The sequence below is a fragment of the Ovis canadensis genome, chromosome 16 (assembly GCF_042477335.2).
Source record: "Ovis canadensis isolate MfBH-ARS-UI-01 breed Bighorn chromosome 16, ARS-UI_OviCan_v2, whole genome shotgun sequence".
NCBI classification, from domain to species: domain Eukaryota; kingdom Metazoa; phylum Chordata; class Mammalia; order Artiodactyla; family Bovidae; genus Ovis; species Ovis canadensis.
This window is the reverse complement of record NC_091260.1, coordinates 14,653,585-14,666,593: the sequence shown is the minus strand read 5'-3', so window position 1 is coordinate 14,666,593 and position 13,009 is coordinate 14,653,585. Positions and strand designations below refer to the sequence as shown.

Here is a 13,009-nt window from a genome sequence, read left to right as displayed (position 1 = left end):
AAAGCGTTCTTGTTAGATCTAAAGTTCTCACTTGGAGATGGGATAAGATACCATGGCCTAATCTGGAATTACAATATTTGAATCCTTGAACACTTCCAAGACTCACAATTGTCCCCGGCTGTTTTTCAAATAATTGACAAGTATCTCTTGAATTTGGAAGAATACCCCTTAGACGTCAATATACGATCTTCACCTTGACTATCTGACAAAATAGAGGAATTGAAACAGATCCTTCCATTTTAAAATAGCCCAAGTGACATACGCTTTGTGACATGGTTTAAAACACTCATCTCTTCCTATTCGTCAACTGAAATATCAAAGAATTCTCCTAAAAAGGAGAATCTCAAATGATTACCCATTTCAGCAGACTTTGAGTATGAAGCTTCCAGAGTCTTCATCAAAATACTGAGCTACAGACTTCTACTTGGGGGGACACCATCCTCCAAGTAAACAAGTTCATACCGTAATTTGTTGACATGACCCATGGCTCCAGAGGCGGACATGAGACCACAAGTGCACAATCTATGTATTCATTCCCATGGTCACACTATTTAAGATCTTAGCACATGACCAGGTAGTTCTTGGCATAGGATTTCGGTATAACAACAGGGAACCTAGAATTGCTTAAGCTAGTAGAACACGAATCTGAGGTTCTGGAAGCTTCCACATCGGACAACTTGCCTCAGAAGGCGAACAACAAAAGGAAAGCAGAGCCAAGATCTAGAGAGACAAAGACTAGCTGAATGGCACCAAGCGTCTGGACCCAGCCATACCTAAGGCCAACCACCCCTGACATCTTCACAGTGCAGAATAAAACAAAATGCTGTTTCCCCCGAGTCAGCTTGGTAAGAACCCAGACAGTGCGTTTCTGCACGCTACTTCTTATTTCCATAACACACAGCCAGCTTGGTTACACACACAGCCAACCCCCTGCCTAACTTTGCCTTGCAGCCAGTATGAACATGAATTGTTATTCTGCAGGTCGCGTTGCAATGACTCCATCTTTAAAGTCTTTTAAAGGGCAGCTAACCTCTGTGGTACTGACCATCACATATCAAACCTCTTAGGTGCTCTACCATGTCAGCTCCCTTTTGGCCACTAGGATTTCACAGACAGGCAGGTCAACTGCAAATAACAGCTCACCATCAGGCACATCCTTCTAGAGCCAAATAAATGTCAGATTTTCTGAGTTCTGCCTCCCTATCCCCATGGAATATAGATTCCTGGAAAGCTTTCATCATATCTCAGATCAAATGAAGAATGTTAGGTGAAATGCAGAAGAGCCTCAAATCACAAATCATATTCACTGGAGGAAACATAACTCTTCAACACATGATTTCTCTCTTTTTTTTTTTTTCTCTCCAAATGAACTTGGAACAATTATCACCTATTCATAAATCTCTAGGTTGGATTTTTAAGTTGTTTTTAATCAATGGCTGGCTGTAATTTTGTGAAAGGGTTTCTCCAATGGCACAAATACTGTTGTGTCCCAGAGGAATTGCAGAGCTAGTCAATCAATCTTACAGAACAAATACTCACTGTGAAAATAATGTCCTCGACCGAACAATGAACTTGAATACATATTCCAAAGCTTTCAGTGTTCTTAGGATTGGTTCACATTGCTCTCCTCTGCTGGAGGTGTCCAAGTAAGTCTTTAGCACCGTCATCAATTTCCTGAATAAGGGATTATATTTTCAAAATACATCTCTTTTCAACCCACAGCATGGTGATTAGTTTGCTTAGTAAATTACAAGGCATTCAATCAAAGGTTAAAGGTGGTAGTACAGCCAAGCTCACTCACTCATTTACATCATAAAAATAACTCTGCTTAAAAATATACATTTAATACAGGGAATGAATAAGTATTTCCTGCCCATAAAAAGCCAGCAAAGAAAAAAACCAATGGAAAAAAAAATCTTTTCACTGGGAAAACCAGCCCCAATGAAGTTGTGAGTGGGGTTATGATGTTCTTTTCAGTTTTTTCTTCCCACAGAAAATGTTCTTTTAATATCATGGAGCTCCTTTGCTTGGGAATTTTCTTTATTACCAGCAGGGTAGACTCTGAACTACGTGGCCTGCTTCTCCAGGCTCCTTCACCTTTTCCAGCATCATCTCTGACCTCTAGCCCTCAGCCCTCTATACATAAGCAATACTGAGCCACCTGTCATATACACTTTCTTTTCTCTAGCCTTGACTACCACAAACAGCTGTTCAGTAAATGACAGCTGACTAACTGAATGAATGACTGAATGAGCAAACATTGCCATGTACATCTGTCACCATAAAATATTCATACGAACCTATGAGTTTGCGAATTTTTATTTAATCCAAATAACACAGGCCAGATGAGGTTTTGTCGGAAAATGCAGAACTCACACAGTGTGGTGACAAAAAGAAACTACTCGAGTTTTTGTGCCCTCGGCACCCTGGCAGGACAAGTAGAGAGTTCGCAGTTACTTACTTGTAAGCTAGGGTAGCACTGAAATGCTGTTGGATGTAAGCCTCCAGGACGGTGTTGAAATGCTGGAACTTCCGGTCAGCAATGAGACCTATTATGTAGATCTTCAGAAAGAGGCAAGGAGTCAGTGTTTGGGGGCAGACCCAGGACAGGAAGTCATCGTCACATAGTACAACGAAATCCCTATCAAGTTCTTTTGCCCAGGAGTTAGTTCACTAACGTATCTTCAGTCCTTTACATTATGGTGACATCTCTTCTAAAAAGTGTTTCATGAAGGGTTTCGTAAGATAAAAGGGTTTCACAGCCAGACGAGTTTGAGAAATCTCAAGTTATCAGCCTTAGACTACCTTCTTTATTGCAGGACTTATCAGAGCCTTCTACATGCTTTTGTGCACTGTAAATCTCGAAGAGGGTTGGGCAAGGTTCAGCACTTTCCTGAGTTCTCAAGTGAGTGTTCTTCAGGAAACATTTCTCCTTAAGGCTAGCTTTATAGGAAGTCCTCTTGGGAAGCAATGGACTAAGTCACAACTGTCTCCAAGTTAGTCCTTTAAAAATGTAAATGTCACTGACACAAAGGGTCGACACATTCGTACTTTGTTGGTCACTGACATCTTAATGTGGATGTTTCTTATGTTTATTTTGATATGACACTGAAAAGATGTGAGCTGGGACAGCAAGAGGAGGCACAGACCATTTCAAAAGACGGTAAGACAGATCTGAACGGTGCACCACCCACTGAAAGATGGTCCAGATGGGCAGAGGAGTGTACTGACTGCTAAACTGGAGACAATGAGGAGGAAGAAAGTAAAAGAGTTAGGAAACATTTGGGGTGCTTTACAACCTGACCAAGGATTCGCTCCCAGAATTCATGGACAGCCCAAGCGAATATTCATGATATTCAGCTTCATGTACTTTCAACCAGGGCCAAACCACCATCAACATTTGAACACTCCCATTTTAATCCTTCTTCCCATGCTTTCAAATCAACTCAAAACTAACAAAGGAAACAGGAACTCCTTTATTGGCCTGGTCACTGAAAGTTACAATGCCTCAAAAAAAACTCATGGAAAAGTCCACGTGGGCCTTAAGTTCTTCATGTTCTCACAGTGAGACACTATGTTAATGCCTAATGTCACAAAACACTGGCCCCTCTCTCTTACCAAAGCATCAAAGACGAGGATGTCATACTCATCACTTTGAGAATGCTCCATCATGATGTTGAAGAGTGCATCCAGAGTATCCTGGAGAAACTGGGCAAAATAACAGAGGTCTCGTAAGAAAGAGTCAAGTGATGCACAAGTCCCAGCCCTCTGTGTTTACCCAAGAGAATGAAGGCACACACCGTGTGCCATGTTCAGGAGGGCCAGGTGCGCTCCTCACAAGAGCCAGAAACTGGAGCAAGCCAGTTGTCCATCTTCAGCAAAGTAGATAAATACAGGGTGGTACTCAGGTGTTACAGACCATGCCGCAGCAATGAAAGTGAGCCAACTACTTCTATGCAGAAAGATGACCATAACTCTTATGAGCATTGTACAGAGTAAGATAAGTCAAGACACCAAATGTATGTTTATCCTCACTCTATTTTTATGAAATTCAATAACAGGCAAAAACCCATCTGTGATGACGGTGGTAAGCTTGATAGCTTAGTGGTTACCCTTGAATGGGTTGCTGACTACGAAGGGGTAAGGGAGAATCTACTGCACTGATACGAATGGACTGTCTGTTGATCTAGGTGGTGGGAACACAGCTGGGCTGCTGTTGCTATTCAGTCGCTCAGTCGTGTGGGATACGTTGCGACCCCATGGACTGCAGCACGCCAGGCTTCCCTGTCCTTCACCATTACCCAGGGCTTGTTCAAACTCATGGCAATTGAGTCAGGGATGGCATCCAACCATCTCATCCTCTGTCGTCCCCTGCTCCTCCTGCTTTCAATCTTTCCCAGCATCAGGGTCTTCTCTAATGATTCAATTCTTCACATCATGTGGTGAAAGTATTGTAGCTTCAGCTTCAGCATCAGTCCTTCTAATGAAGAGTCAGGATTGATTCCCTTTAGGACTGAGTGGTTGGATCTCCTTGCAGTCCAAGAGTCTTCTCCAACACCACAGTTCAAAAGCATCAATTCTTTGGTGCTCAGCTTTCTTTATAGTCCAACTCTCACATCCATACATGACCACTGGAAAAACCATAGCTTTGACTAGATGGACTTTAGTTAGCAAAGTAATGTCTCTGCTTTTTAATATGCTATCTAGGTTGGTCCTAACTTTTCTTCCAAAGAGTAAGGGTCTTTTAATTTCATGGCTGCTGTCACCATCTGCAGTGATTTTGGAGTCCCAAAAAATAAAGTGTCACTGTTTCCACTGTTTCCTCATTTATTTGCCATGAAATGATGGGACTAGATGCCATGATCTTCGTTTTCTGAATGTTGAGTTTAAAGCCAGCTTTTTCACTCTCCTCTTTCACTTTCATCAAGAAGCTCTTTAGTTCTTCTTCACTTGCTACCATAAGGGTGGTGTCATCTGCATATCTGAGGTTATTGATATTTCACCTGGCAATCTTGATTCCAGCTTGTGCTTCATCCAGCCAGACATTTCGCGTGATGTGCTCTGCATATAAGTTAAATCAGCAGGGTGACAATATACAGCCTTGACGTACTCCTTTCTCAATTTTGAACCTGTCTTCTCTTCCACGTCCAGTTCCAACTGTTGCTTCTTGACCTGCATACAGGTTTCTCAGGAGGCAGGCAAGGTGGTCTGATATTCCTGTTCTCTTTTCTATAGTTTGAATTTTCCAGTTTGTTGTGATCCACACAGTCAAAGGTTTTAGCATAGTCAACGAAGCAGAAATAGCAGAAGTAGTTTTTCTGGAATTCTCTTTCTTTTTCTATGATCCAGTAGATGGTGGCAATTTGATCTCGAGTTCCTCTGCAGTTATGTACATGGGTAAAAATACACTGAACTGTACTTTTAAGATAGGGGGGTTCATGTTTGGGAATGCATGTAAGAATTAAAGATTTAAAAAAATAAAAAATAAAAAAAAAATTTAAAAAAAAAAAGATAAATGCTCTGTACTCTTAAGATACGTAGAGTATATGTCAATATACTCCCCCTAACGTGTCAAAATTTCCTACAGTCAAAACACAGAGCTACTACATAAAGACGTTCAGTCTCAGAGATTCCAGCTGTACCGAGTTCCTGAGAGAAACAAGATCACCAGGAAACACTTGTCCCACTTCATAATGCTGGAGAGAGGGTTGCTTTAATTAGATTAGTACTTCAGACACTATATTCTCCACCACCATGTGGACACAGCAAAACATCTGATATCTGCATTGCTTTCCGCTTGTTTCACTTAAAACGTGAGCACTGATATCTTCCCTTTTCTCATGTTCAACACATAACTTTCTCAAAGAAGTGGAAACAAGAATACTTTTTGTTTCTAATAGCAACATGTAGATAATACTGAGAGATCACACTACTACAGCAACTTATAACAACAAAAGTAAATATTTACTCCTTGTTTAACCTTGTATGTTTCATATGCTTTAGTTCAATTATTGTACATTATGTGTAAGAGATCTACTGAGTAATTTTTAAATATTTTTCATCTTGAAAGCTCATAGCAACTCTGCCAAATGCGTCATATTGATAATACTACCACATGAAGTTGGCTAGTGTTCGAGCTGGGATCTAGACCAATGTTGATCTATTTCCCAGACTGAGCACAGCCATGCTTTTCTCCTGCTCAACATTCAGCATCACTGAACCATAGCATCCCCTAGCTTTATCAATAAAGGCTTCTGATGACAACTTGGGACACTGTCTCCCATTGTCAGAAGAAAATCTCTCCTGTCTCCCTGAACACTTTCTCTCTTCCCCGAAACCGCTCATAAGTTAAAGGTCTGTCCCTGGTGGATGAAAACAGGCAAAATGAAGTCCCACTTACCTTTACCACTTCTTCTCCGTCAACAATCTTCAATTTTTCTAAATTCTCCTGGAGCAGTTGTGGTTTCATACGCCACTTAAGCAAACCCAGCAAGCCCACTAAAATAGAGTCCAGACAAGCAGAATTACTATTTACTGGCCTAAACTGTCCATATCAGGACCTCCCCGGGCCTGCCTACACATACACATACACACACACGCGCGCGCAGAGCTCTCAATGGTTCCATACCATTCTGGGTGAGCTTTGTGGAGCACACGAGCGTAGAGATGCAGAAGACATCCCGGGAGCTGACAGACAGCCCCCCAATGCTGCTGGAGCTTCGACTCAAGGTGGCAGCCTTGTTCTCCACGTGGTGTCGGTAAGAAGGAAGAGTCAGGTAAGAGCTGGCATCCTCCATTTTCTTGCTGTCTCCCTGGAAACAACACCCTAGTTACTTCCCCAGCTGAAGTACACACCCAGTGCTACACAGAGTTTGCAAGGCCGGATTACACACTGTAGGCAGGGAGAGTCAGAAACAGCGAGGAACGTGATCAGAGGAGCGATGCACGTCAGCTGGCAAGGTAGGACTATTTTTCCACAAAGCAGGTGAGAAGCCAAGGTTACATTGATGGGAAAGGGGTTGAACATTCACGTATTTGAAGGCTCTGTAGACTTCATTAATGGCACAGAGGGAACTGAAGATTCCCAAACAGCATATTTTAGTTCATTCTAAGTTTCATAAGATCTTAACACGAACAAGCCCACCAGAGGGATAAGGAATCAGATTAAAGAGGGAAAGGCACTGGATTCTGAAAGTGAAGGGATTTAGACCCTGTTCACAAGCCTATGTTATTGTGAATATATTCCTTTGTCTGTCTGTGACTCATTTTTCTCCTGATTAACCTGACTATGAAGCATATTGCCTATGCTTCATAGCAAATTCTAGAAATTCTGAGTGGACTAGGTGGCATAATGCATACAGAACACTTAGCGAAATGACAGACACATAAGTCCCTCGGCATGCTGCCGTGAATGACTAGAGATAGGCGTCACAGCAGGCAACAAGTACTGAGCCCTTACTCTCCACCAGCTGCTGCACAAAGTGCTTGTGATGCTTCAGCGAACATCATTCAAGCACCACAGCAGCTATTACTGATGCGGATACTGTTATCATCTCCAGTTTACAGATGAGGAGACCGAGGCTTTAGGAAGGTGACTAAATTGAAAAGTGACTGCACATGGAACTGTAAATCTATTGAGGAAGAATGGCTTTCAAGCCAAGAACTACCTGGATGCATCATAAATGAGAAAACAGAGGCTGTACAGAAGGGAAAAAAAGGAGTATTCTGGAAAAGTCACAGAGACTCAGAGAAGGGTATTATGTGATGAATTTGATGAGGCTGTCTTTGCTGTCCAGACCAGAGAAAAAGGGCAACCCCAGCCTTCAAGGCTGAGAAAGTCAAGGGCAAGAGTGTGATCTTTGTATTGACCACTTAGCCTCGCACTGCTCCACAGCCACACCCTCTGCCTCCAGCCAGGTGCCAGCAGAGGCACGCCACTGTCATGCGCGGGGTTGTGGGGAAGCCTGCACGACCAGGAAGACACCCCCCACTTCTCGAGAACAGCGCAAGTCTCGTAAGGCAGGAAGAACACAGCTGACAGCTACACTCTCCCACATGGTCCTTCTGCACAGGCCATCTTATGGTCATAAATATGACCATCACCGTTTGAAAAAGAAAACACGTCTCAGGAAGACACATAGGATGACTCCAAGTTAGTCAACAGCAGGATCAGAACCCTAAATGCTAATATGCTTTTCCGTTCACTACAGTGATGAGTCTCTCAAATATATTTCCTGCTGGTCTTCTGAACATCCCACAGGCATCTCACAGAATCCAAGCCCACTCTGTGTGCGACAACCTTCCACTTACTGAGTTCCATGTGCCCATCACTGTCACATTTACCTGGAATAACTCTTGTGGATTCTCACACTCACTCACTGAAGGCTCACAGATGAGGACACGCAGGCCCAGAGAAGTCCAGACTCTGTACCAGGTCTCACATGGGAGAGCCCTGATGCGTGTCACTGGGGTCCCTGCTCTCATTTACCAAGCAATTCTGCCATATCCCCCTCACTTCCTATATGCTCCTTGCTGCAGAGTTAATCTCAGCTCTTGGGCTTCCCTGATGGCTCAGCAAGTGACGAATCCGCTACTATGCAGGAGATGCAGGAGACACTGGTTTGGTCCCTGGGTGGGGAATATCCCCTGGAAGAGGAAATGGCGACCCACACTCCAATATTCTTGCCTGAAAAACCCCACAGACAGAGGAACCTGGCAGGCTACAGTTCACGGGGTCACAAAGAGCTAAACACAGCTGAGCACAGCACAGAGACGTGGTACCTTTAGGACAACCAAGTCGTGGCATCCATCGTGCAGAGTGGTCCCATCTTCCTTCATCAGCTTCACATACGACATGGCAAAGTTTTTTTCTCCTTTGTCTTTAGCTAAAAGTGGCATCTTTGAGGTTAGGAAAGAAAACGATACCTGGGCCACTCACCCACTACCAAAAGGAGTGATCCCACCCCATCCTTTTAGGGCCGCAGAGATGCCATTTAGTACTCACATTCCAGGGATGACCGATGTCGAAACATGAATCGCAGGTGGATCCTCTGCATGTCTTCAATAGGGACAGCCACCTCAGCAGGCAGAAACCAGAGCTCAGGAGACAATTAGTTAAATGGCCCTCCCCACGGCACCCTGCCCTCCCTCTGAAAAAGGCAGCCCTGACCATTTAGCTGAGAGTGCTGTGTGCTGATATATCACCCATTTATCAAGCCTGATGAACTGTAAATAAATTACAGAAGAACTAGCAATGAAGAGGAAATAAAGTACCAAATGTAATCCATTTGGCAAATTGCATTCCCAGCCAATGAAAAGGGATCCGTAAATTACAGTGAGGAAAATGAATTTCCCCAAATTGATATAAAAGTCACATAACTTTAGCGCAGGATTTGATGCACTGCAAACTACGCGATGCACATTTTCCTTACACACTCCAGGAGTTCAGGCGATTGCAGCAGGGCTTGGCAAATTAACAATGCTCATTAGGGGGCTTGCTGGAAGACTGTCATTTATGTAAATTAATAAAAATGTTTGAATCTGGTCATATTTGAGACATGCTAGGGCTCATTCCCATCTTTGGTTAGACACATGTTCAGATGCTTATTCCTCCAAGGACACTGAGCCAAGACCATCACCCCTTGGTCACCCAGGTTCACTGTCTAGCGAGTGGTCTGTGCTGTATCCTTGATGGAGGTGCTGTCGGCCTGGGTCTTCACTATCCCCCTCCCAAAGCTCCACAGCAATCTCTGTGTTGTGCATTTCAGGCTTAGCAACCTATGGGAAGTCCACTCAGGTTTTCGGTGGGCACTGCTCCAGAGAATGAAATTTGAGCCCCCCCCCCCACACACACACAAAATCACATGCTTGTGCGTCTCAGAGCAAAAGAACTATAAGTCACTTGGGAATTCTTCCACTGCACGTTGAATCAGTACCACCATTATGTGAGGCACTGGCCAGGCTGACATTAGACAGTGTGCTTGCATCCAAAGAGCCCGCAGCCTACATGGGCAATACATAATTATCACGATGTGACGAGGGCTCACAAAGAGATATGGCTGGGGTGCAAGCGAGCATAGAGAAGAGAAAGCAGCCTGGCCTAATAGGTCTCTGACCCTAGAGATGGGTAGGTCATTTGAAGGGAATGCGTGCAGGGAGACCCACTGGGAACACGGGAATGCCGGCAACAAGGCAAGAACCACTGAGGCTTGAACAGCTCCCTCCACAAGGGGAGCCGGACCATGTCTTCAGCTTGGGTTCAGAGAACATGGTGAGTAAAAATTGCTATTAATCACAAGACAGAGACATCGGAAGCTGTGATCAAGCTTCACTGTTCACTAAATTAATTAATTCCATACTCTATTTCTAACACAAACTATTCCCTTCTGCTATAGCCTGACAATCTGGTAATGCAAATATTTGTGGTCAATGCCACTTCCATCTGAGGTAACCTCTCAGTAGGGGATCCTCCAGGCATTAAATAGCTTTTTATAGCTTCACATTTGCTCCCAAGCTCCATCGCTCCTCACTGATGAATAGAAGGACACAACTTGGTGGCTGGTGCACAGTCTATGAGACCATCTGACAATTCCAAGGCGACCAGGTCCTGACCAGCGAAGGGTGAGCAAGAGATCTAAGGCACTCACCCGCTGGGCCACTTTTTCCACTGCCTGACACACCACCAGACACAGGACGGGCATTGTTTCAGGCCTTAGGGAGGTTTCTTAGAGTCCCTAGATTCATGTTTGCAATTAGTATCATCGTTGTTATTGTTTATTATTATTATTATTATTACCTTGACTGTTTCCATCCACCGTGGCTGTTTGACTTGATAGTATACAACGGACCGGTACTCATTCATAGGCTTGTCCCCAGCTCCCACACAAATTGCATTCTGACCCAAGAAAAATGAAAAGAGAGAAAACACTATAACATTGTCATTTTCTATGCTTGGGCAGTTTTGGGCCAAGGCCAAGGCTGGCCGTAGGGCCTGAGATAACCTTCTTTCTTTAAGCCTTCTGCCAGATACTCTTCTACATTACGGATTTACCCATGAATGTGCCTGGCCCTAGGAGTGACAGCTGCTTTACTGCAGAGACTCTATTACTCGCATTCTGGAAATCACTGGAGCACAGTAGGTGCTGACATGGCTGCCCTACTGTCACTGGTAACCAGCCTTGGAGTTGCTGCATGCTGCCAGTCTTCTTAATCCTATTTGTTTCCTATATCTGAATTGCAAAAGTTTACAATAGGCTCAGATCAGCCAGGCACCAGCTCATTCCAATGCATTCCTGATGCTCACACATCGAGGTCGCAGCAGAAGCTGGGCAAGGGGGAGGGAGATCAACCTTCAGACAGACACATGGGCAGTGGGGGCTAAGGAAGCCCACAGTGAGGGAGCATCTTCCAGACACCAGCCCAGGCTAAGCACTGGGACATGGGCATGAGTCAGACAGGAAACCTGACAGGAGGGCTCACAGTGTGGTGTAGGAAATCACCAGGCAACACGAAGTGATGACAGATATATGTGTCCAGTTCCTCAGTGTCCTTGGGGGCTTGGTTCCAGGGCCCCCTCTTTCCCATTGCTGACTTAAAAAATCCATAGATGCTCAAGTCTCTTATATAAAATGATGTGGTACAGATGACCTTCCTTATCTGCAGATGCAGAACCCATAGGTTTAGGTATGGAGGGCTGACTGTGTAATACTATGGAGCACTGAGAAAGATCACTTCAGTTCTCCCTAAAGACTCAAAGATTATTTCTTGGAGATAATGACAGTTGAAGATCTCAAAGAAAGATTCCACATTGGCTTTGAGCAGAAAGGCAGGAAGGATACTCTCAGAGAGTGAGAAAAGAGCAACCAATATAGGGTATTTATTCTTCGCCATAAAAATCGCCCTCACAGTAACAAGGAATTATCTTGCAACAGACTACGTGCGTGTGCATGCTCAGTCGCTTCGGTCATATCTGACTCTCTGTGACCCCATGGACTCTAGTCTGCCAGGCTCCTCTGTCCATGAGATTCTCCAGGCAACAATACTGGAGTGGGTTGCCATGCCCTCTCCCAGGGGATCTTTTCAACCTAGGGACTGAACCCACATTTCTTGCATCTCCTGCAGGGGCAGGCTGATTCTTTACCACTGAGCCAAAAAGAGGCATGGTGGCTCAGACGGTAAAGCGTCTCTTTACAATGCAGGAGACCTGGGTTCAATCCCTGGGTCGGGAAGATCCACTGGAGAGGGAAATGGCAATCCACTCCAGTGCTATTGCCTGGAAAATCCCATGGACAGAGAAGCCTTGTAGGTTACAGTCCATGGGGTCGCAAAGAGTCGGACACAACTGAGTGACTTCACTTCACTCCACTGAGCCATCTGGGAAGCCCTCGATAGAGTATGAGAGTGAAAGTCACTCAGCTGCGTCCGACTCTTTACGACCCCATGGAATATGCAGTCCATGGAATTCTCCAGACCAGAATACTGGAGTGGCTAGCCTTTCCCTTCTCCAGGGAATCTTTCCAATCCAGGGATCCAATCCAGGTCTCCCACATTTCAGGTAGATTTTTACCAGCTGAGCCACAGAGTATGCCAGCCCCTAATTTTATCTGTGTTCATTCCAGTTGTTTGGTCCCAAAACAAGATCTAAAGTAGGGTCACCCAGAAGAGTCTTGAGGTCGATTTTTAAAACAGAACAAGAGATTTTAACCTCAAATCTTCAGAGATCTAGGGACATGAGAACTGGTTTTGCAGCCCCAAGCCCCTAAATTGCAAAGTGTCTCTGGGCTTTTTATGGTGTAAAGATCCATGCTTCTTACCACATTCCATCAGATTCTCTAGTGGATCCCCTACCAGGCTGAATGACCAAAGCTGGCCACATACCTTCACTCTGGGTCCCCTGGTGAAGCAAGCTAAGCTATGGGAAGTTGCAATCCTGTCCCTCTTACTTGAGAGCCTGCTCCATACTTCTGAGCTATCGGGAAAGAATGAGTTTTATTTCAGTACAGACTGACGC

The 13,009-nt window shown here is 44.4% G+C and overlaps 1 protein-coding gene across 1 annotated transcript in view; it reads right to left on the bottom strand.

The window, feature by feature from the left end:
• Window positions 1-13,009, bottom strand: part of DOCK2 (dedicator of cytokinesis 2) — a 474,846-nt gene that overhangs the window by 386,821 nt on the left and 75,016 nt on the right. Inside the window, exons 15-22 of the mRNA XM_069556001.1 lie at window positions 10,796-10,894; window positions 9,005-9,077; window positions 8,782-8,885; window positions 6,629-6,812; window positions 6,401-6,498; window positions 3,619-3,708; window positions 2,462-2,562; window positions 1,540-1,674 (exon numbers count right to left, since the gene is read on the bottom strand). Of these exons, the coding sequence (XP_069412102.1) occupies window positions 1,540-1,674; window positions 2,462-2,562; window positions 3,619-3,708; window positions 6,401-6,498; window positions 6,629-6,812; window positions 8,782-8,885; window positions 9,005-9,077; window positions 10,796-10,894 (884 nt within the window). The remainder of the gene's footprint in view (window positions 1-1,539; window positions 1,675-2,461; window positions 2,563-3,618; window positions 3,709-6,400; window positions 6,499-6,628; window positions 6,813-8,781; window positions 8,886-9,004; window positions 9,078-10,795; window positions 10,895-13,009) is intronic.